Here is a 23,745-nt window from a genome sequence, read left to right as displayed (position 1 = left end):
AAGTTTTGTATATGGTATGAGGAAAGTCTCTCCCTTATTCTTTTGGGTGGATATCTGGTTGTCTGGCACCAGTTGCGGAAATCATTATTCTTTCCCCATTGAACTATTTCAGCTCCCTTATTAAAAATCAATTGACTGTAAATTAAGGATTTATTTCTAGACTAAATCTGGTAGTTTTTTATTAGATGCCAGCAACTGTGAATCTTAATTTGTTGGGTGCTGGATAATTTTGATTCTTGAGCTTGTTCTGGGATGTGATTAAGTTACTGGTAACAGTTTGAGCCTTTCAAGTCTTCCTTTTAATACTTACTGGTCAGGACAGCCATTTAGTCTAAGCTAATTATTATGTAGGACTGATGATTCCCCACTAAGGTTAAGACTTTTCTGAATGCCATGCTCTGTGGACAATGAGGTTTTCCATTAGTGCTGACCCTGGATAGCTGTCAAGTACTATATTTTCTAAGCTTCTTCGCGGTTCTTTCTCTGGCCTGGGGTAGTTCCCACACATGTGTATGCTGTATTTCAAGAGGCTCACTGCATGTCACTAAGATGCCAAGTCTCAGCTTTTTCCTCTTTACTCCTTAGTTCTATGAAATCTAGCTGCCTTGCTTTCCCTAAACCCTGTACTCTGCCTCCTCAATTCATGGATTCTAGGCCTCTGCCTGGATTCCTCTTCCCTGCGGCACAGCCTGGATACTCTCTCCAGGCAGCAAACTGGGGCAACCTTGGGGCTCCCCTTATTTGTTTCCTGTCTCTCAGGAATCACTGTCCTTCAGTGCCTGATGGTCAGTGTTTTTAAACTGTTGCTTCATATGTTCTTCCTGGTTTTTCAGTTGTTCCAGGCAGAAGGGCAAATTTTAATTCAAAATGCTTTCTGAATTCTTTGAGCAAGGCAGAGGGAGATGTTTTCACTATTTTCTAGTCCCACCAGGCCTGGGGTCTATACTTGCAGACTTATTCTACCTTGTTCATCAAGAAGACAGGAGGCCCAATCATTACTACTTCATTTTGTAGGCTGGGAGACTGAGGCAGTGACTTGAGCCTCCTATACTCCCCAGAGGCAACTGATGAGAGTGAATGAGATTAAGGCCTACAGAAGTTTCTGTTTTGATTGCTCAGTGCTGAGAGGGGAATGCTGGATTTTTTAGTCAATCTGAGATTACACCCTGACTTTCCCAGCATTGCCCCATACTGCTGAGCTTAGCTTCCCATCTGCAAAGCACACTGACATTTACAGAGTGCTTTACTTGGAAGAACTTTGTCATCCTCATTCCATTATCTTCATCCAGTTTCTTAAAGAGGAGTCCTGAGACCTGAGACATCAGATCCTTGGCAGGGGGTAGAGGGTATTGCTTAGTTAAAATATAGGCTTCTGGGACCAGTGGAGGGGTGGAGTTTATCTGCACATTTAACAGGCTCCCCAGGAGACTTGACAATTTCAGGGAACCATAGATCCAAAACTTAAGCCACTGATTTCCTTAAGATCTACAACACTTGCTTGATATGCAATTTTATTAAGATTATCCTTTTGACTGCTAATCTCATGAGCATAATGTGCCTTTAAAAAAATAAATTGAATCAAAATACTCTCTTCAGCCATCTCACAACATTGTTTATGACAATCAGGGAAGTCAGATAAGTGTTAAGCGATTCCTAAGCCTGGAGGACTTTAAAGGTCTACTCCAACCCCCGCGTCATGTTTGGATTGTCGGTGTGCCAAATAATCACACAGCCTCAGTTTGCACACTACTGAGGAAAGACACATTTTGCATACAATACCAGGTCCTTAACCTAGTTTTCCTGCTTGCTTTTAGTCCCACCCCTGGCTTCTTCCCAAGCCCTCTCCCAGGCTCACAGCGCTTGACCCTCAGACTAACATATCAAGGCTCCTGGGCAGTTCCATCTGGTTGTCCCACAGGCTCCTCAAGCCCTTACAAACCCAACTGAATACATCTTATCCCTGAACTTCTTCCCCTCTCAGTGGGAAGTGCCCCCATCTCAGTGGCTACTTATTTCAAGCTAGAAATCTTGACGCCATCTGTGGTCACTTCCTTTCACAAAGGTTGGACACCAAACCCTGTCGGTTCCACCACCAAGCTCCACCACAACGGGGTCTGTGTTATTCACTATGGATTCCCGTCTCCGAGCAGGGTGCCCGGCTCCTATCAGATGCTCCACAAGTCCAGTCATTACTCCTCACTGCCACCCTCACGCTATGTGCCTCTGCCTACATTCTAGGCCTCTGACTCCTCATCAGACTTCCCCGCCTAGTCAGCTTCCACTTTGTAGCCAAAGGCATCTTTCTTTAACACAGATCCCTGCCACCCCTGCTTTGATCTCCTGCTCAGCTCCCTAAGATTTTTAGAGTAAAGTCCTTTCCCTACAGTAGTTCCTGCTGACTCCTCTAGTCTCATCACTCAACTCTAACTCTCCAGCCACCCGAAACGCCTGAGAACCTGTGAAATGCTGCCAGTCTTTTCTATGCTCCGTTGAACCTGAAATGCTTGGCCCTGATATGCTGACTCATATTCATCCTACAAAACTCACTCAAACATCATTATCCAACACATTCTACCTCACAGCTCTTGGTTACCTATTTTGGCAAATCTTCACTGTGAACTTTTTTTCTATCTTCACGTTCCCTAGGTGAGTTCATGTATTCATGAATCCAGATATCAACTCCACACTATTGAATACCAACTTATCAACTTTATTGGTAACTTTAGTCCTGATTGCTCCAGAACTCCAGACACCTATGTCTGAATCCCTACTTGTGTATTCTATCAGGCATCTCAAACTTGTTAAAAACAAATCTTGTTTTCCCTACTCACTCTCAACTCAATCTGTTCCTCTCCTACATTTCCTGTCTTTGTAAATGGACACCATTATCCTATCCACTGGCAAGCAAAACCTTAGGAAGGAGTCACCTTCGATTTTACACCTCCTGTCCCATTCTGACATGAAATGTGTCAACGTTTTTTCAGCTCTACCTCCAAGTCTTGCATCCAAACCATCACATCCTCACTCCTGCAGCTTCCATCCTAGCTGTCCTCTCTCACCTAGACTTCTTTAAAGGTTCTGATTGGACTTATGCTCCACTGTTGCATCTGCCATACTCCATTCTCCACATAAGGGTAAACTCTTCAAAATTGAAATCAGATGGGATCTGAGTTTAGTGACTTCCCATTACACTAAAGTTCAAATTCCAGGCCTAGATAATCTGTCACTTGTCTCTCTCCTAAACTCATTTTTTACTTTTTACTCATGGCACACTAGTCACCTACTTTCACTCTTTTTTCTCAAATGTGCCAAGCATTTCCCTTTTCAAGCTTTTGCACTGTTTCTTTCTTCCCTGAGACCCCTGGGACTCCTCCCACTGGCTCCCTGGGAATATCCCTGGAGGTTTACATGATTAGCTCCTTCTCATATTTCTGAATTTGTGATTTCCTCAGAAAGGTCTTTGGTAATCTCCTAATCAAAATTCTAAATTAATTCCCCATTCCCAGCCCTCAATACTCCATTACTGTTCTACTTTCTCTGAAGTACTTTTCACTATGTGAATCTAGTTTATTGATTCAGTGTACTATCTACTTTGTTGTCTGTCTCTCCCTGCTTGAATATAAGCTCTTTGAAGGCAAATTATCATCTTTCATATTGTTCACTATTGAGTCCCAAGGACGGGGCACATGTTAAATGCTCAATACCTTTTCAAATGAATGAACAGCTCAGCATTAAAAAGTCATACACATGAAAACTTGGCCTTATGTCATATTCTCTCATAAGTTTAACAAACTAAAAACTTCTGATTTAGTAAATATGGGTAGGGTTGGGCATCCCCGGTGGCTCAGCGGTTAAGCCCTGGGCTGTGAAGCTGCCCGCAGCCTCTGCAGCGGGGGTTCGATCCCACATGGCGTGCAGACCTCTCCTGCCGCCCGCTGCTCCCCTCAGCAGTGTACTTCGGTCCTTCTGCCTGCTCTGCTCCCTGCTCTGGCTCTGGTGAATTCTCTCACCCTTCCACGCTTCTGACTGTATCCAGTGCTTGTATAAATAAATAAATAAATCTTTAAAAAAAAAAAAAAAAAGTAAATATGGGTGGGGTCCTAGAATTTTCATTTGAACAAATATCCCAGGAGATTCTGGGGCAGGGGTCCACAGACCATACTTCTTGAGAAACAGTGATTTATTCCTTCTTATAAACATTAGGTAGGTAGGTAGAAGTAAACTGTGGATTAGCAGAATTGCTAATTCTGCTAAAGTTCATGAGTCACCAAGTGAATTGTAAGAAGAAACAAGTCTAAAATGGCTAATCCTCACATAAATTAAACACACATAAATTATCCCAACTATATATGCTAGTCATACATTCTTTTTTTTTTTTTTTTTTTTTTTTTAATAGAGGCATGTTTTATTTATTTATTTGTTTGTTTGTTTGTTTTGTTTATACATGCACTGGGTACAGTCAGAAGCGCGGGAGGGTGAGAGAATTCACCAGAGCCAGAGCGGGGAGCAGAGCAGGCAGAAGGACCGAAGTACACTGCTGAGGGGAGCAGCGGGCGGCAGGAGAGGTCTGCGCGCCATGTGGGACCCTCCTCCGGTGGCCGGGGAGCAGCTGGGGATCGAACCGGCGCCGCAGAGGCCGCGGGCAGCTTCGCAACCCAGCGCTCAACCGCTGCGCCACCGGGGAGGCCCATTAGTCATACATTCTTAATTCTTCATCTCCATCATCAAAGCAAAGCCTAGGATCTTATAACTCCATTTGAGTGACTAAAATGAATTGTTCACATAGTACCAGAAATATTTGTTTAAGGAATCACCAGGAGAAAATGAGATCCTTGAAATGAGAATTAAAGAAAATGAAACCTTAGTTTTAAAAGTATACTGTGTGGGCCTCCCTGGTGGCACAAGGGGTTAAGCACTGTGAAGCAATCCGTAGCCTCTGCAAAATGAGTTTGATCCCTGGCTGGCCAGTGAGCAACCCACATGGCGAAACAGAGCTCTCCTGTCTCACCCACTGCTCCCCACAACAGTGTATTTCAGTCAGTCTGTCCTGTTTCCCACTCCAACTATGGTGAATCCTCTCACTGCCCCCCCCCCCACATCTCTGGCCTATACCCCAGCTCTTGTATGCATAAATAAATAAATCTTAAAAAAATAAAAGTATACTGTGTTTACAAAAGAGAAAGAATCAGAAATTGCTTTGAAGGAAGATTTGCCTTCCAAATTATCAGAATAGGTGGGATGTTTGAAGAGTAACTCCAGATGCCACTTTCTGATAGCATTATACCACGATGACAATGGGGGTAGATGTAGTTGGGGGTCATCAAATTAGACTCTTCTAACAATATATGCTAAATCTGACAAGGAATGCTGACTGTTAGTTGCACTAAGAATTTGGCAAAGTATGCTTACTGTCCACGAAATGACACTTTCAAACCCTACTTCTACAAAGAAAAACAATCTTTCTGGCCTTTTTCATCTTTTCAGAAATTTCAAATTTCAGAAATCAGAGCTTTTGATATGATCTGAGCAATGGGCTACCTTTACAGAGGCAGCACCTTGCCTAGCTCTGAATAGCAAATAAAGCACATATCAGATCTAAGATCTACCTTTATTAAAATACTGGTTAAATGTCAAAGTATTTCCAAATATCAACTCTGTCAATCCAATGCTCTTAATTCCTTGATTCCTCTCTATTCTTTATTTGCCAGTAAGACTTATTTTGAGCTAACCTTTAAGGATGAAAGAGCAGCACTGTCCAACAGAAATATAATGCAAATCATGAATGCAAGCCATGTAAATTTTCTAATAGCCATTTAGAAAAGTAAAAACAAATGAAATTAGTATTTTAACCCCCAAATTACTTAAGGACAGCAAAATGTTTATTTGAAAAAATTACTATGTATTGAAAATATACATTAGAAATTATTACATACTTCCAAAGCATTCCCCTCCCCCACCACAAAAGTAGAAATATCTGCTTGCTAGGCTAATGCCATAGGTAAACTCACACAAAAAGGAAAACATCATCAGCCCCCTTTTCATACATCAAGTTGGGGGGGAGGGAAGGTCAACTTATATCTGCCAATCAATAGGAATTTAACAAGTCCCAGTCTTCCACAGTGAGACACACGCATTTCTGCTTTGAAGACTGTGAAGAGTTACTCTGCTCCTTCTCTGGCTCCTCAAAAGCTCTCTTCTTGCTCCTCTTTGACTCCTGGCTTGAGACAGCTTCTCGTTTCAACAATGGCCCAAGGCAGTCTGGGGTTTTCTCCTTATAGAACTGAAGCTTCTCGGAAGAGTTTATGTGGGTGTCTGCCAGGGGACAGTTCACTGGGGCTTCTGTTCGAGCCCGTTTGCCATCTGTAAGAGTGACAGAGGGAAGGGCGGTAAGTTGACGTGTCAAAATTTTCTTCTTCCTTTTGAAGGCTGAATAACTTTGTATTGTATGTAAATACTATGTTTTGTTGAAAAAAATTAGTACATTTTATTTATCCATTCAACGGTCATGTCTACCTTTGGCTACTGTTATTTCATTTCTAATCTTTGTATTCTATCTGCTCTTGTGCCACTGCAAATCTTTTTTGAAACAAGAAAGGATACAAATAAATATATACACATATACATCTGACAAGTTATTTCCCTGTCACTGGGGCTCAAAAGCTAAGTGTGAACTTATTATAAATCTTGGTGATCTAATTTCCCACTGAGTAAAGACATGCTAGCTGGTTTACAGGTATAAATAACCTAAGGGCAAAACTCCAAGGGAAAGGGAACTTCTTACAGAAGTGCTGTGCTGCCTTCCGAGGCTCTGAAGTTTCTCGTGGCTTCATAGCTTCCAAAGTCACACGCTCCCACTGCAGAACAATCTGAAATATATTTGGAAAGATTTGAAACTGAACAAAATCTCAAGTCTTTAATCTCAAGACTTCCTGTTCCTTTTCCATAAACACTTGTAGTATAATCTTACCTCAGATGATTAATGATAAGAATGTGAACCAAGTCAACTCTGTTTTAATGTAGGAGTTGGTTTTAATGCAGGAGTTGGTCAGAATACAAACATGTTGGGTAAATGTATTTGCTTGATTCAGAAAAAAATCCATAAAGCTCACTCCCTACTTTCATCTCTATTCCAAGCTAGAAATAAATTGCATATCCTTAAACTAATACCAAAATTTAAAAATGAAGTCATACTATTCACATATTCCTAGATTCATTCTCAATGCCTTGAAATATATCAACTCTAACTCCAACTCATATATAGATATAAAAAATGACCACATTTCCATATTCTCACAAGTATCATGCTCAGTTTTCATTTTTTAAACTGTTAGAAATATATTTTCATTATAAGGTAAAACATTCTTTTGGAAATTTGGCTGAACATAAACTATATATTAATAAAATTATTATTTCACATATACCATGAGTAGTAAAAACTTTATAATATATGTATTTTTCATTATGGTATGCAGTGAAATAGTTATAAAAAAGTGAAAAAAATAGAGGCAATACAACAGAATTTAGGACTATGTTTTCAGAGTTAACCCCACCACTTACTTGCCTGGGCACCCTTGGCAAGTGATTCAATTTTGGGGTCTCAAGCTCTTCATCTGTAAAATGGGGATTAATAATAGTATCTACCCCACTGGGTTCTGGTGAGAATTAACTGAGATAACATGGAAAAAGATATAACATAGAGTCTGGCACACAGAAAGTATTCAACACATATTAGTTGTTATTTCTTCTGTGACACTTTCCTGATTATAGAAAAATCCCTCTAAGAGAATGCCAAGAGGGATTAACTGAATCTGGAGGCTCAGTGAACAAAAGAGAAACATATTTCTACTAACATTTTTCTACTGTATATTTCAATTTCCATATATATTTAATTTAATATATATTTAATATATTTAATATATATACATACATACACACACACATATATATGAAGAGCTGTTAGGGAACGAGGAAGAAGAAAATGAGTTTGGTTCTAGACAAGCTGAATTTGAAGTGCCAGATGGAGATTTTTGATACTGATATTTACAGGTCTAGAGTAGGAGAGAAAGTGGAATCAACTCTGGAGAACAGTTAAGGTTCTAAGAACAGCTAAGAACACTCAGAGTAAGTGGAGATATAGGAAGAAAAGAGAAAGTGAGAAATCACAAAAACTAGGGCAAAAAGTTAGCAAGTTAGGGGAGAGACAAAAAAGAAGCCCAAAGAGAAAAAGTATAGTATAATAAGGCTTGTACATTTATGTATCAATACCACAGAAAAACCAAAAAAGGTGAAGAAAGAGAGCAGTGGAGGCCAGAACTTGATTACAGGGCATTAAGAACTGAGTGGGCAACGAGAAGGTGGGAGATGTAAGAACAGAAAACAATTCACACTGCACTGGGCCACGGTGAACATGTCAGAATAAGAGTAACTTGAGTATTGAGTTTATACACAGAAAGGAGACAGCCAACAGAGAGCAAGACTGAAGACGAAATGGTGGAGCAGTAGAAGGTAAAAAAATCAGTTAAGTATTAGAGAAAGCTGGAGATTTAAAACAGAAGAAACCAAAGAGAACCAAAACAAACAAACAAAAATCTAAAGGGCTTATCATTGGAAGGAAGTGGAATACTTGTTTCCCTTTAGGAAGAGAAACAACATGGTTGAAGAAAGGGAGAAGTTTTGAGACAGCTCAGGAAGTAAGACAACTCCTGCTAGATGGCCTCACTTTTCTGTGCCATCTGCTTAGAATGAGAGCATGAGAATAAGGGAGCAGCACGAAAAGATGAAGCACTGCTGCCAAGCCTTTAGGACCTGGCTGAGCCTACATGGCCTGAATCTTCACTGAGTCCAATCAACTTGCTGTCAGGTCAGGGTGCTAGGTATTGTACTTCAACTGTACCAAATTCTGCAGAAGAGTTCATGGCTTCTGCACTGTATAGATGAAGAACAGAGACTCAAAGTTGCCTGATGTCCTAAGTTACTGGGCTGTTGCACCAGGATCTCAAACCCAGGTCTCTTTGACTCCACAGCCTTTGTATGACCACCTCACACCAGTCCCCAACCAGTGGATATATCTAGGATTTATGCAGTGCTACAAACTGTGCCTGGCAATGCACTGTAATTAATTCAGCACCCATTTGTGGACTAACTTCAAAGTACTTCTGAAACACTGACTCATCAGCATCTCTTCTTGCTTACCCATAGGTAGGTGATGCTACAATCAGGCAGATGGGTAGGTCCACTGACACATTACAGCTTGAAGCCAAACATGGAGTCATTAAAAAATGGTGAGTCTCTAGGCTTTACCAAGAAACAATGGCTTAAAATATCTGAAGGAGAAAGGCACCAGCCACAGGCAAGCTGGAACCTACTAGCGCTCTATCATTTGGTTCCCTCATGACTTCCTACTTAAGCCTGTACTTTACCAAACCAAGGAAACCAGTAAGATGAGAATTAAAGTTCAGTCAAGCTGTTAAAAACAAGAAGGTTCCATGAGAAAAAGACATCTCCCCACTAAAGATCTAAGAGGTAAGGAATTTGCCCCCAAAGCAGGGGAAGAGTTGAATTTGAATCCTTATCAGTGTGACTTATTCCCTTTCTCAATATACAGGCTGCTAATGAAATCTGTCCTTCTGAAGTTGGGTCAGATTTCACTTATTTCTCAGTCATTTATAAAATGGCTTTTTCTCCCAGGCCCAGGAAGACAAGGTACAATCTAGTGGCCAAAGGAGGAGATTTAAAGACCAATATCTAACACCTTTCCTAAAGCAGTTGCATCAGTTAGAGGGTATAAGCATCTGTGATTTGATATGAAAATGACAATTCAACCGAGGAATACCAAAAGGATTAATGCTTGTTCACAGTGTTGAATAAAATACTTGGAATTAAAATGAAAAGTTGTATTAACCAGAAGGAAGAAAGATCTCTATTACCTGGTCAGCCCAGCCCTCGGTCTTGCAGTTACTGTGATCAAATTCCTTCAAGGGCACTTTGGAATGAACGAGGCCTATGTGGGTCTGGAGCTTGTGTTTAACGGCCTTGATGTCCTAGGAAGGGAAAGACAACAGGAATGTGCGCAGAGTCTGGTCAACTCTTGCTTTCAGGAGGAAATAAACACCATCAACAAATACTAGCCCACTGTAAACACCAATTAGCAGAAGGAAAATATCAAATTGTGAGTTTAAAAAAAACAGAAGAGAGAAAAGTCTTACCTTGAGCCCAGTCCCAGAAATATCTAAGCAGTTTAGTTTTCTGAAAGAAAAGAGGTATCCAATTCCTGCATCTGTGATTTCAGGGTTACCTAGGTGTTAAAAATGTAGGCAGTATTCTGTTATAGTATAATTACTGCTAAATGTCAACAATAAGCTCATACAAAAAGTCAAACAATGATAAAATATAAAATATTGAGTAAAGTTTTCAAGGTAAAGTAAATACAGAGATCTTATCCTTCCTGCATGTAATATGAAGGAGCCACACTAATGACCCTTAAGGTCCTTTATAGCTCTAACTTTCTAGGAGCTGGGGGTGGGGTTGGGGGGTGGGAGATGTGAGCAGAAAGCCAACGAAGCAGGTAGTTATTGCAAAGAATTTAATCTGGGATACACATAAGCATATTTTAAAATGGTTCATCAGACCTTCAGTTGTTCATGGCCATTTCACCTCCAAATTAAAAAGATTTCTTTAGAGGAAAAAAGGATTTTTTTTAAAGGGTACACAAAGAAACTATTACTACTCTTACTAATTTGCATCAATTTTCAGAATCCTTTTCTCACATTATTACCTTCTTATATCAGAGAGCACTGAGTCCTCCAGATCATGAGCACAGTGCCTGACACACAGCAGGTGCTCAAAAACATTTATTGAATGAATATGCTTCACTGGGAGGGAGGAAATTCATAATCATAATTTTATAGAGGCTATACCAAGGCTCACAAAGGTCAAAAAACTTGCTCAAGGCATACAGCTTGCAAGTAAAAGTAGCAGAGCAAGGAGTATCCCCTGACCTCAAACCCCTGCTCCTCCTGTTCTTTTGACACATGTCATCCTATCATATACTCAATTTAATGCTCAGTTAAATCATCAATGAGCTCTATTAACTTTCTAACACTGGAGTCAACAAGCGGTTAGTCGTGACATCATCCAATTGCAGATCATTCAGATTTTCATAAAATAAATGATGATTAAAAGAAAAGGAAAAAAAAAAAAAACCTGTCTGACAGACACTATGGACCAGCAATTAAAAGAGAGCAAAGATGAGCCAAATGCCCTTTATATATGCATTGACACAATAAAAGGCTGCCCTGTGCAGAATGAGTGGTATGGATGAATCTAAGGGCTTCTCCTACCCTAAAGAGGTGGCAGCATGCCAGGAAAGGTACTTGGCCAGGAGTGAAGAGTCTCCAGCTTTCGTCCTGTCTGCCACTGATTTGTGGCACCTAAGAAAGTTAGTTACCTCTCAATTTCATCATCACCCAAATGAAAAAGAATTATTAAAGGATTTCTAAGGCCATTCTTCCAACATTAGTAATCTATAATTCCTAATAAAACTTACAAGATAAGTCTAATAATGTTAGATTTTCAAGGCCTCTTTTCATCACTCGAACTGGTGCTGTCATTTTCCGTACCCCGGCATCAGATAAACAATTATCCTTCAGGTGAAGCTGAGTTACACTACGGAAACAAAGTCCATAAATAAATTACTTAGAGTTTGAGAAAGTCTAAGTATGAGAACATGCTTTCATAAATTTCATTAAGAAACAAAATATTCTCCACCCCTTACTTCATACCCAAAGTATTTGACAGAGTTAAAGCTCTTTTGTTGCTATTTCAGTTACCAAGTAGGGGTTAATTAAGGGATCAAAGTGTCATGTAGTACTAATCTCAGGTGGCAGAGGGCACTAAAGGTATATGGTCAAATGAAGTAAACAAAGACTTCATTAAGAGGGAAAATATACCTTATTTAATATAAAAGCTGCATGTCTGACAAATCCTGTGTGAAAACCAAAAAACACTGTCAGCAAAGTCTGCTAAAGAACTCCTTTGAGAATTTTTGCAAAGCATATAATCCTCTAATTTTAACCAGCCTTATAAATCTTTGATTTTTAGACTGCGTTTTTAGCTACACCCATAACCCAATCTATCCAGCTAACCTGAAATTGCACCATTAAAGTCCCACTGTCCCACACATAAGAAATCTAAATCTTTACTAACATCAATCAAAAATACTTTTGTACAGGGCAGTGTGTAGGTATCGCTGTCCAAAGCAGGCCCCAGGCAGCAGGCAGGACTCAGGTTTGTAATATGTTATCCTTCTTGGGTTTATGAAACCACAAAGGAATCTATCTGGCCTCCTCTCTGCTGGCCAGACTGCATAAACACCATTTGTGAATGGTAGAAACTGAACTATTTAAATTATGTTTCTTTGAAAAGGATTTGTCTTAAATAGCTCACTTTAGAATTTATAGTTCACTGATAGTTAAAAAACAGTAATTGTAGAAAACTGCACAACTTCTCATCTCTTACTAGAATAAACCAGACTGGATAAAAGCTTTTTTCCCAACCCAGAAAGTTGTGGGTATCATGTGCTGAAATAAAGATTATTTAGAAAAATAACCAACCGACTTTTTTCCTAAGAGTTGCCCAAACTATACTGCTTATACCAGGTAAATGAAGATTGAAAATATTTTAGAAAAAAGAAATTAGCAAATACAGGACTGGGAAGTAATCGGCATTATTCAAGATGATCCAGTTAGATCATCCTGTAAAAAAGATAACACAACAATCCATCTGCAGGTGGTTGCAGGTCAATACCTAGACAGGGCCTCATTGGTGAGATGTTCTAGAAGTTCATGCTCATCTCCAAGTTTGCAACAGGAAAGATCCAGGCAGGTCAGCTCTCGGAAAGACTTAATCTCCTCAAGTTTTTCTGAAATCACCAGATATCTGTGGGGTGTGGAAAGCAATCAACAGCTTTTCTTTTCCTTCTTTTAAAACATTACCTGTTGTGACTTTATGCCACAATCAACATTCCATTAGGAAAGGTACTATGCAATAAGCAGACTTCACAGATTATTATATAGGCACAGACTCAATTTTTTAATTAGTGAATGCCTTGCAAGTCTTTTGTATGACAGTATAATAAAAACCGCAAATAAATAAAAATGTATGAGGAAATGCAAATAAAAAACAACATCTGCTTTGTTAGAAGGTAGAGAGACCTAAACGTCAGTGTTTGGGTCTTACTGGATAATTTGCAAACTTTAGGGTCTTCAAAATCTTAAGCATTCTTTTAAGGTTGCTTTTTATTTAACGCTTATTATCTAGTGGTTTGAAAACTGGGCTAAGAACTCTGGCCCCCACATCCCCAAGAACATAGGCGAGGCATCTGGTAGACCACACTTTATCTTTTCTATTCAAACACAAGTTTGAGCAGCCTCCCGTTCCACTGTGCCTGTTACCCTGCTAAATTCACACCAACAGTAAGTGCAGCATGTCTACTACAAGGACCCACTCTGATCTACATGGTGATTAAGACAAACCTGTTAGCAGAACAACTTAATTATACTGGAGCACCTTGCCAAGCGGTTATCAAGGAGCATCAGGGAGGCTTCTGGAGATGAAAAGGACATCAAAAAGGCATTCCACAGCCCAGGTTGGCCTCCACCCTGTTTTTTACTTATTCATCTATTTCACATGACATCAGTTAGAAAAACACAAAGGCTGCAAAAGGTGTGACAAGAAACAAAGAGCAAAGGATCCCAAGTGAACAGGGAATGTAAACAATGGCAAGAGCATGCCTTTCTCATCCACTTTCCTCATGGATGTCTAGAAGTTTCCACAGTAAAATGGTATTCAAGGATCAGTGGGATTATACCTAAAAGCATTCACCTCTCTTCTGCCAGCAGAATCATAACTACTGAAAACAGGAAGGAGTAATCTCAGAGTAAGAGGGTGTTAGCTCTCTTTTCCAACCCAAGTAAGATGCACTAAAGCTCATCACTGGCCTGACAGCTAGGTACAGATGGCCTGGGGCACTGACACCTCTCTAAGCTGTCTGGTGACTGAGCTCAGCTGGGTATACAAATGAGCCCTATTTACTCAGACGTATTTTAATTGCACTATAAATAAAGCTGCTGTTTTCCATCTTCCAATCAGAGAGTTGAAGTGGGTTAATAGGGATTTGGGGGATTACTGGCAATCAGAGAAAAGAAAGCACATCCTTTGATCAATTAACCAAAGATTTTTAGAAATTCTCAAACAAGGGTTATCTGTGAAGGACACAACAATGTATAATCTAATTAACAAACACTACAAAAATCAAGTCTGAAAACCAGTATGCAAAGTCACAGATGCTAGCTAGCAGACACTTATCTAGGACATAATTAAAGCTCTATGGTCTTGCTAGCAAATAGTCTTCCAAGTTGCCCCTTAAAGTCCAGGATAGTGTAGTAGAGAAGCAATAAAGAGCAGAGATAAATTTTAGTGTTAGACTGGTGTTTGAATTTTAACAGTTCTATTATTTGTGAAACTGTGAGAAAGTTACTAAACTTTTCTGAGTCTCAACTTCTCCAGCTATAAAATGAGACTGATAATTATTTTTTTCAGGGTTAAGAAATTTACAAACATTTTTCCAGAAGTACATCACATCTTATGGACCCTCATTAAATGGTAGCTATTATAATTACTTCAATTACACAGGGTGATATTTTAAAACATACTTGCCTCTCTGCAGCCCGCAGTACCATTAAACATCACTGGGATTTCAACACAGGGAGTAGACTCTTTTGTAGGAGTGGAACTTAATTGCAAAGACACTGGCTTCTCCTTCTAACAGGCAGCTTTGTGACCCAAACCCAAGACGACAAGAGTCTGTAACTACTCAATTCTTATTTTTTCAATTGTTTTTTTCAAGCTCATTCCCTTTTGTGCTGGTAAAACCTTTGCTACTGTAGCTTCAACCCTGGGATACAATAGCAAACCCAAATCTGTCTTCTTCCAGTTCTCTTTTGGGGATTCAATAAGAGAGAAAGTTTTTAATCACAATTGGAAATCTTAGGCTTATATCTAAGTAAGACTGCAGTGTGGAATTGTTACAACAAAATATGAGCCAAAAGATTTCTTATATTTCCCGTAAATAGTTTCTTACATTTTTCTGACTATAAACTACATGCTCTGGGCCTCCCTGGTGGTGCGGGGGGTTAGACACTGCACTATGAAGCAATGCGACAATCTGAAGCTTCTGCAGCATGAGTTCAATCCCCAGCCCGCCACCACGAAGCAACCCACATGGCGAGGCAGATCTCTCCTGTCTTGCCTGCTGCTCCCCTTATCAGTTTATTTCAGTCAGTCCACCTGTTCTGTTCCCCACTGTGTCTCTGGTGAATCCTCTCATCCCCCCCCCACATCTCTGGCCTGTGCCCAGGTTCTTGTATGCATAAATAAATAAATCTTAAAAAAAAAAAAAAAAAAAAACTGCATGCTCCTCAAAGAGTTAACAAAATAAGGAAAATTATACAGAAAATTAAAACCTGATCCAACCCCACCATTTAGATCACATTTCAGTGGGTTTGTTTTTTTCTTTCTATATATAATATATATATATAAATCCCGTTTTCAGACATTAAGATCATACAGTAGATGTAATTTTAGTTACTTAATTCATTTATTATACAATGAACATTTCCCATTTTAAATGACCTTGGAATATTATCTAAATCATTATATATTTTACCATATGAAAGTGCCACAATTTGCTTAACCAATTTCCTATTTTTTGACACTCTGTTTTTAGATTTTCACTATTTTAAACAGTACTATAATGAACACTATTATGTAAAAATATTTGTTCCTACATCTTATCATTAAATTAGAAATCAGAATAGATTCTTACATAGAACTAGTGGATCAAACAAACAGTATGGATGTTTTAAGACTCTTGATACATAGTTCCTAGCCGCTTTTCAAAAATGCTACACTAATTAGTATCTTTGCCAAATGCAAATGATAATGCTATTCTCATCTAATGGATGAGCTATCTGACCAATGGAACAATGTGCAAAAAGCACAAATGGATAAAAAGCACTGCTGATACCATGATACATAAGATATAATGGCAGATGGGGAAAAACATATAACAACTTATTGACAGTATATCTGAAAATTATTACTATGAATGGTTTAATATTAGTTTTATGTTTCCCCCCAAAATATGTTGCCTTTATAATTTTAAAACAAAGGTATGCACCATAATTCTACCTTTCATTGTTCTAATCTTTTCTTAATGAACATAAATAACTTGGAATAAAAGTGAAGTAAAATGTATTTTTTAAATGTGTGAGTTACAATGCAGAATTACTTAACTTTTTCATTTAGGCAAGGTAATTCTTTTTTTCTTTTCTGCTGGTGGCAACCCCAGACGCACAAAAATCATAGCACAGAAACAAAGCATTCACAAGGTGCCCACTCAGTTCACAAGTCCATGGTTCTATTCTTGACCACATGCATTCATGTTTTCTTTTTAAAGTACAATATTTGGCCTGGGATGAGATCACTTATTCTATGAACTGATTAAATAAAAACTGCTTCTTTATCTTTTTTTAAGCATATGCACTTAACTCATGCTTTCTGGCAAGACTTCTTTTTTCATTACATATTGATTTGTTTAGGTTTGGTTGGATGATAATATTAATTAATTGTACATCTTAACAGCAAGCTGCCTTTTCACCAAAGAGTTCAGGTAATGGCATACTATACAGCTATTTTAAAAATCTGCAGAAGTAATGAGTAAATGATTTTTAAAATATGTGAAGAAAACAAGGTATAATATAGTGAAAGTATTATCATTTGCATAACAAAGGGAAGAGTTATATCTGTATGTATGTATGTATGTATGTACAGAATAGCCCCAGAATGTCAAAAGAAACTTAACAGTAGCAGTTGCCTTAAAGAGAAGAAATAGATGGGGTAGGAGGGAGATTTATGTTTTACTTTATAACATTTTGTGTTTGCATCATTGCAGAATTAAAAACCTTAAATCAATCAAAGTACCTGAGCAAGGTAAAGTCACAAGAGAAAACATTCACTTTGTTAGAAAAACAGGCCTTGTTGTCAGTTATAGGACCTTAATTTGAGAATTTCCAAACTTCAGGATACTCAAAATCTTAATCATTCTCTTAAGGTTGCCTTTTATCTAGTGCTCAATACACTTAGTGGTCTGAAAAATGGAACAGGACTGGGAACTCTGGCTACTAATTTTCATAATCCCAAGAACATACCAAAAGGTAACTGGCAGATCACATCTTGATTTTTCTTTTTTTTTTTTTTTCCTTACTAGAAAAGTAGGTAGAAGAGTATATTCTACTTAAAGGAGGAGCTGTGGGAATTAACTAATTCTTATACAGTGTCCTCAAAATAAAGCTAAGTGTTGTCTGGGAGTGGAAGACAGACTAATATTTCTCAAAATGGCCCACTACTTCGTGTTCTGAAGTTTTCATTGAAGTGCTATTTGATGGGGGCAGTGACCAAGTCCACTAAACCCCAGAGCTTGACTGAATTAATGAACCCAATAAAATACTCAGTATCCTAATGAGAACACCCACCTGTTTCGCAAGCACAGAGAGCAAAGCACCAGACTTCCATAGGCCTCAGTGAATTTCTGTAAAGCCCTCAGCCCTGCACCTGGCTCTGTGAATTTCTGTCTGGCTTCAGCAGCAGAGAACAGCTTTTCCGCAATCTGCTCAGGAAAGCCAATAAGGGAATCAATGTGATCAACATTGTCGGAGATGAAGCCCAGGACGAGGCTGAAGAGGGATTTGGCAGAGTACCGAAGATTCCCCTCCCGTGTGTATGTGAAGATGAAATGATCAGTCTTCTCTTTCTGTGCAGTATCATCTTCCCTGTTCATGCAAAGCTCAACAGAAAAGCCTTTGGGAAACAGTCTGAAAGGCCTTGGCTTCTGCAGACTACTCCTGACACCATCCAAGGCCAGATTGACCATGTGCAACTGCCCATTTTCTCGCACGTAGATGGGTCCTGGGTCTAGGTGATTTTCAGAGTTGAGGTAGTAAGACATTGCCTTGGTTGCAACTGTAAAAGCAAGACACAGGGAAGCAAATGGAATTAAAATGCCATTTGTAACATACAACTTCATCTTGCTGTACCCAGAGCTTTGTCTACCAGGCAGACCATGGCTATGGATGGCTGGTTTGGGAATATATAACTTAACAGCTGCCTGTGAACTCTGGCACTGGAGGATGCCCTGTCCTATACTCTCCCTTTCTGGTCTATCTGGTGAGCTCCTACTATTCCTCTTTCAAAAGTCAGCTCAAATTTCATTTCTAAAATTCATGCTCAGGAAGTTATCACAGAAGGGGGCATAGAGTCATCTACAAAGAAAGTCATGGCAGCACAGTTGATATAAGCAAAACAATCAGAAATCACCTAAACATCCAATGACAAGAATGTTATTAGTAAATTATGATAGACCCATATAATAGAATGTTATGCAGTCATCAAAAATACTTTTTTTTTAATTTGCAAGTCACAAACAATATTGAATTACTCTGTTTTTAAAAACATGTTTACACATAAAACAAAGACTGGAAATTAACAATTTTCTTGCTACCTTGGTATCTTTCATTGGCTTCTTTGTTGCATTTGGTTCATTGTTTTGAGCCTTGAGAGGAAGATGAATGTTTAATTCATCCAGACTCCCTAACATAGAACTCTGGCATTAATACTGACATACCTCATTTTATTTCATTTCACTTTATTGTTCTCTGCAGATACTGAATTTTATAAAAACCAAATTTTAAATTTGGAGCAACCCTGTGTCAAGCAAGTCTTCTCGTGCCATTTTTCCAACAGAATGTGCAACTCCATGTCTCTGTCACATTTAATTAAGGTATGTACACATTGTTTTTAGAGAGACTGCTACTGCACACTTAACAGACCAGAGTATCAATGTAACTTCTATATGCACTGGGAAAGCAAAAAATTTGTGTCTCGCTTTATTACAATATTCACTTTATTGCTGTGGTCTGGAAGGTACGCCAGCACTATTTCTGAGGCATGCCTTATAGTCGATGAGCAGATTATTTGTAGGACTTAAAGTTTACAAGCAACAGAGGTTTTCGGATCTACAAATAAAGACCTCTATCACACTAGCCAAATGAAAGCTATTAACGCTTAGAAAAATAGTATCTATTAGGGCTCTCCTAGGGCAATTTTGAGGTAAAGCAAAATATCAAAAACAGTTGGGTATTTATACAATCATGTGGGTGACATTTTGTGTCCACCCACTAACTGGAATAGTTGTTTTCTTAAGCTACTGTGAGATTTCAAAATATACTAAGATAAGTTTTATGTTAAATGAAAGTATTTGATGAATGTTTCTACAGTTTAACAGAATGTCAACAGGTTCAAAAAAAAAAAAAATCTCTATTAAGACAGACTTTTAGAGTGAACCAACCCAGCTCTTCTACATCAATACAGAGTTGGGTGTAGCTCTGATGCCATTTAAAAGTGTCAGCAAACAATCAAGTCAGTGATCAAAAATGCTGAGTCTCTAGAGATCAAACAGTGATCCTGTTTGTGGGCACCGGTACTATCCATGTTTCTCTGGAGGATAATTATGTGTGTAAAAACACATCAGAAAAGAGGGCCCTGCCTTCCCGGAGTGCCTCACCCTTTCTGGTTTATGTCCTTGTGACCTACACTCTGCCCAAGTCATACCAGTCTGGATAAGTTAGCTGAGCGCGCTGGTCCCACTGCCCTTTGCCCATTCTGCTAACTTTGGCTTGAACATCATTCTCTGCTTCCTTGACCAAGCTAATTCTTACTCATCATTAACACTCAGCTTACCCACCATCCCACCCCAAGCCCCTGTACTGTGCGTACCCATCTGGTTTTCCCAGAGTACTGGCGTATCCTTCTACACAGTACTTCAATAGTATACTATCTCTGTTCACTTGTTCCAGGGCTGTGACCTTTTTGAAGGGAAGGCACTTACTTGATTCTCTCTCTTTCCCAGGCCCAACACAATGCTGAATAAGCCCTCAACAGGTATTTGCTGATCTGAATGAGAGGAAGGGTCAGATCTCATAAGGACAGAGTTAGTGCTCTGAGCTGCAGGGCCTGCTGAAACTGTTGCTAGGAGTCAGTGCCTCTTCCAGGCAACAGCTGCAGGATCCTCCCCCTGACTTGCCAGACCCTTCTGCAGGTGGCAGAAGCAAATCAGACTACAGGAGTCTATAGCTACTGGTACTACTGGGAACAAATCTACAAACCAGATAAAATTTCCTGTCACAGTGCCATCTCTTCTACCCCATATTCTTGCCAGTATTCAATGCCTGCTGCTAAGGAGATGCCTCATTTATTTTCTAAGCTTTTCTTCCAGTAAGGGTAAGCATCTGGTCCCTTTAACTTCAGTCAAGCAGACTGCCTTTGGTTTTTAATCCTGTGATTGGATATTCTGAGCCCTGGTCTACCTACAAATTACCAAGCCTGCCTCTAAAAAGGAATGGTTTTAATAGCAGAAAGGCAAATTCTGTGGGAGATAACATAATAGGTCAGTATACTATACACTCCCAGATACTGAAAAAGGGTCTGCCCAACCTATATTACCCCTAACCCTCACTTCCAAAAATGCCTTCTACAAACTCTGGAGTAAAATGGACCAATGGATGAATGGATGACCACTTTGGGAGAGATGAGAAAAGTCTGATTCTGTCCAGCAGAGGGCACAAGCAGCTGTTAACGATGCCAACCCAGCCTGCCCAAAATCCTCACAGCTTTTGTGTCCAAGGAACATCTTATTTTACCTTTAAATTACTCATCAAATGCCAATTCTCTTTCTAAATGGGAAAAAAAAATCTGTATTTTCCAAAGAGTAAGCCCACATATTTTGTTCAGAAGCCCCAAGGCCTCTCTGTTCTTCAATTATGGTCCTCGAGGAACTGACCTTGGTTCTGGGAATCCTGGTGACCTATGAGTTCTAATAATAAAATTGTGTCTTCCAAAAATGAGCATCCTGAGAGTTTGTGTTATACTATAAACTGATTCAATAAATTAATGCTTAAACTTGTCAAGGTAAATTAATTAAAATAAATAAAAATAAAACAGTGGGAAAAAATAAACTTGTCAAAGTAAAGAAACATAAATACAGACAGAATTTCACACAATGCTTCTGTACTTGGCTCTGATTGTGCATGCTGTTCTACAGAGTGGCCTAACATAAATGGACACCCTCAGGAGACGGGGTTTGTACTATCCCAAGGCAAAACCCCACACAAACTGGACAATTAATTAGTTCCTATAAGAGTAACAATGTCCAGTGTAGCTATGCATAGATAGATTTTATATCAACAGAGTAACAGGGGCATTTGATACTTTCCCAGTCCTCTACAGAAAGGCAGTTTTGCAACCCATACAATATCACAGAAAAATACAATAGTGCATATCTTACTATTTGCTTACCACAATAAAATATAAAATATAACCATACCACACTAAAAACTCAGGTCCCTATAGACTCTTGAATAAAAGGCAAAATAAAATGATTAATAACTAAATATGACAGTCTTTTTTAAGAGCCTGCAGCTACTTTACTAAGCAAAAAGCATGACTATTCGACTGAGAGGTAGGCGACAGGATTAAAACTGTGAGTTGAATCTATGGCTCTCTAATTTCAAGACAAAGAGAACACCTAACTTTAGTAGGTAAAGTTAACAATTCCCTAAAAATAATATATCACAGAGATCATAGTGGATGTGAGAGCTACCATCCATTAAGCACCTGCCAGCTGCCAAGCCCTGTGCTAGGTACATTATAAAATGATCTCATGTAATGCTCAACAATCTTATAAGGTCAGGACTGCCACCTAACAGAAGAGGAGGCTCAGGGAGCAAAGTAACATAGAGAAGAAACAGAGTAAGTGGCAAAGCTGAAAACAATCTCAAGGCTGTATTACTCTAAAGCGCAAGCTCTTTACGCTACATGGTGCTGTCTCAAGAATAAAAATATGACCTCAGTCTCAAGGATTAAAAAAAAAAAATCTTAAAAATTAATCTCACCCACCTGTTTGATCCCTCTGGAATTCTCTGGCTCAAGCTAGGGGGTGGGCAGGGAAGAGGAAAAAAAAAAAGTGGACAAGGTTGGTGGGAACAGAGCCAGGACTGGGCTTGAGGCCTGCCATCTTTACTAGGCCAGCGCAGAAATTACCCACATACACACACCAGAAAAACAACTGTCAATCTTAGGTCTTCAATCCAAGGATGCAGTCACCCTTAGTTTATTTCAAAATGCAGTATTCTTGGGGAAATTTCTAACATAAAAACCTGAACAGAAATTAATTCCAAACCATCAATAACCAATTTAGGATTTATCTTCATTGTTCCACGTCACTACCATTAGTTCTCAATTTTTAACTCTTCTCATTATTCTTTTTTCTTGTAACTTGCACTCTCCCACCTGCCTTCTTATCCACACTGTTTCCTTTCCCAAGCTCGAGGGGTTCACACCATACCCAGCTTCCTACTTTCCTCCCAAGAACAAGCCAATCTCTCCAACCCTTTCATACTCGTAAGACTTTTTCTACCTTCCAACTCTCCAGCTTCTCACAAAAAAATCCAATTTCCACACCCAAAATCCTAACCCCACCTCCCATCGACTCCCAGCTCCTCTGGCCCCACCTCTCAGCCCTCTAGTCCTTCCAATTCTTCCACGTCTATTTTTGAAATACGGTTTTCTCCCCCAGACCCAACCCCACCTCCACCTGCCTCCTCTTCCCCACCGTCCCCACCCCCCGCATCAAGCAGCCAGGCACTCCCCCCTGTCCTTCACCGTGTATCCTGGCTCCCCATCTCTGGGATCCCCTTTCCGAGACCCCAATATCCATCTCTTTCTTCTGGCCTCAACCTTCAAAATTCCCTTCCTTCAAGCTTCCTTACGGCCAACTTCACAACACGTAGCCTCAACTTCTTTCTTCCCTACCCCCAAGACCGCACCCCTTCTTTTACGCTAGTCCTAGAACCCTTCCTCTTTGCACACCTCAAATCCCATTCCCTCCCCCTCTCCCCCCTGCAATTCTCCATTCCTCTTTCAATTCCCACGCATGACCCTCCTCGAGACTCCCCAAGTTAATCCTGCTCCCTTCTCCCTTCTCCCACCCTGGCTCCCAGCCCCAAGTCTCGCAGCCCCCCACACCCTACCCCAGCCCACCTCTACACCCACCTCCACACCCCCAGATCCGCATCCTCACGCCTCTCGCAACCCCACCACACCCAGTCCCTCCAGAGCTCCCCTCCCCACTCCCCCCACACGCAGCCCCGGGCTCAGCGAGGGGCTCGGCGAGCCGCCCGGCCGCGGCCGCCACCTACCTGTACCCCTGCCCCGGGCAGCGAGCGGCAGCTCCTCGGTGTCGGCTCCCTCCTCCCGCGGCGCGGCTGACGGAGGGAAGCGGCACGGCGTCCCGGGCACAAAGCTAGGGAGGGTGGGTCAGAGCGAGGATGGGAGGAGGAGGGAGGGGCAGGGGCGACCCGGCGCCGAGAGACCGCGGGGCTGACGGGGGCGGGGGCGAAGGCTGGGCAGGGGAGACGCGCGTGCGCGGGCCCCGGCATGAGGGGCGGGGCTGGCTGGGAGGCGGGCTCGGCCCGGGGCGAGCGACCTGAGGGCGGAGGGCTCGGGTCCCGGGGGGCGGGGCCTGCGCGTGCGCGCTCGCGCGAGTCTCCTCGGTCCTGCGGGGCCTTGCGGGGT

At 40.4% G+C, this 23,745-nt stretch overlaps 1 protein-coding gene across 2 annotated transcripts; it reads right to left on the bottom strand.

Annotated features, from left to right (window-relative positions):
• Positions 1–5,861: 5,861 nt before the first annotated feature.
• Positions 5,862–23,574, bottom strand: LRRC42 (leucine rich repeat containing 42). Of its 2 annotated transcripts, XM_037499204.2 has the most exons (9): positions 23,370–23,512; positions 22,069–22,101; positions 17,592–18,078; positions 12,805–12,936; positions 11,546–11,664; positions 10,206–10,294; positions 9,927–10,040; positions 6,782–6,866; positions 5,862–6,360 (listed from the first exon to the last, which is right to left on the bottom strand). In XM_037499204.2, exons 3-9 carry the CDS (start codon positions 18,062–18,064, stop codon positions 6,086–6,088), a joined length of 1,287 nt encoding a protein of 428 aa, XP_037355101.1. In that variant the 5' UTR covers positions 18,065–18,078; positions 22,069–22,101; positions 23,370–23,512; the 3' UTR covers positions 5,862–6,085. The 2 variants fall into 2 exon arrangements, with proteins under 2 accessions (XP_037355101.1, XP_037355100.1); XM_037499203.1 differs by lacking the exon at positions 22,069–22,101 and having other exon boundaries at positions 23,370–23,574.
• Positions 23,575–23,745: the final 171 nt, after the last annotated feature.

Source organism: Talpa occidentalis, unplaced genomic scaffold (assembly GCF_014898055.3).
Source record: "Talpa occidentalis isolate TD23 unplaced genomic scaffold, MPIMG_talOcc4v2.1 talOcc4.9, whole genome shotgun sequence".
Taxonomy (NCBI): Eukaryota; Metazoa; Chordata; class Mammalia; order Eulipotyphla; family Talpidae; genus Talpa; species Talpa occidentalis.
This window is presented reverse-complemented; position numbering and strand designations above follow the sequence as displayed.

Bases quoted from the DNA above. Each gene is read 5' to 3' on its own strand.
- LRRC42 (XM_037499203.1), bottom strand. From the start codon at position 18,064: ATGTCTTACTACCTCAACTCTGAAAATCACCTAGACCCAGGACCCATC. The intron at 12,937-17,591 runs GTGGGTGTTCTC...CACACCCCACAG, and splicing joins TCTCTGTGCTTGCGAAACAG to ATATCTGGTGATTTCAGAAA. The intron at 6,361-6,781 runs GTAAGAAGTTCC...TCACTCTTACAG, and splicing joins GAAGGCAGCACAGCACTTCT to ATGGCAAACGGGCTCGAACA.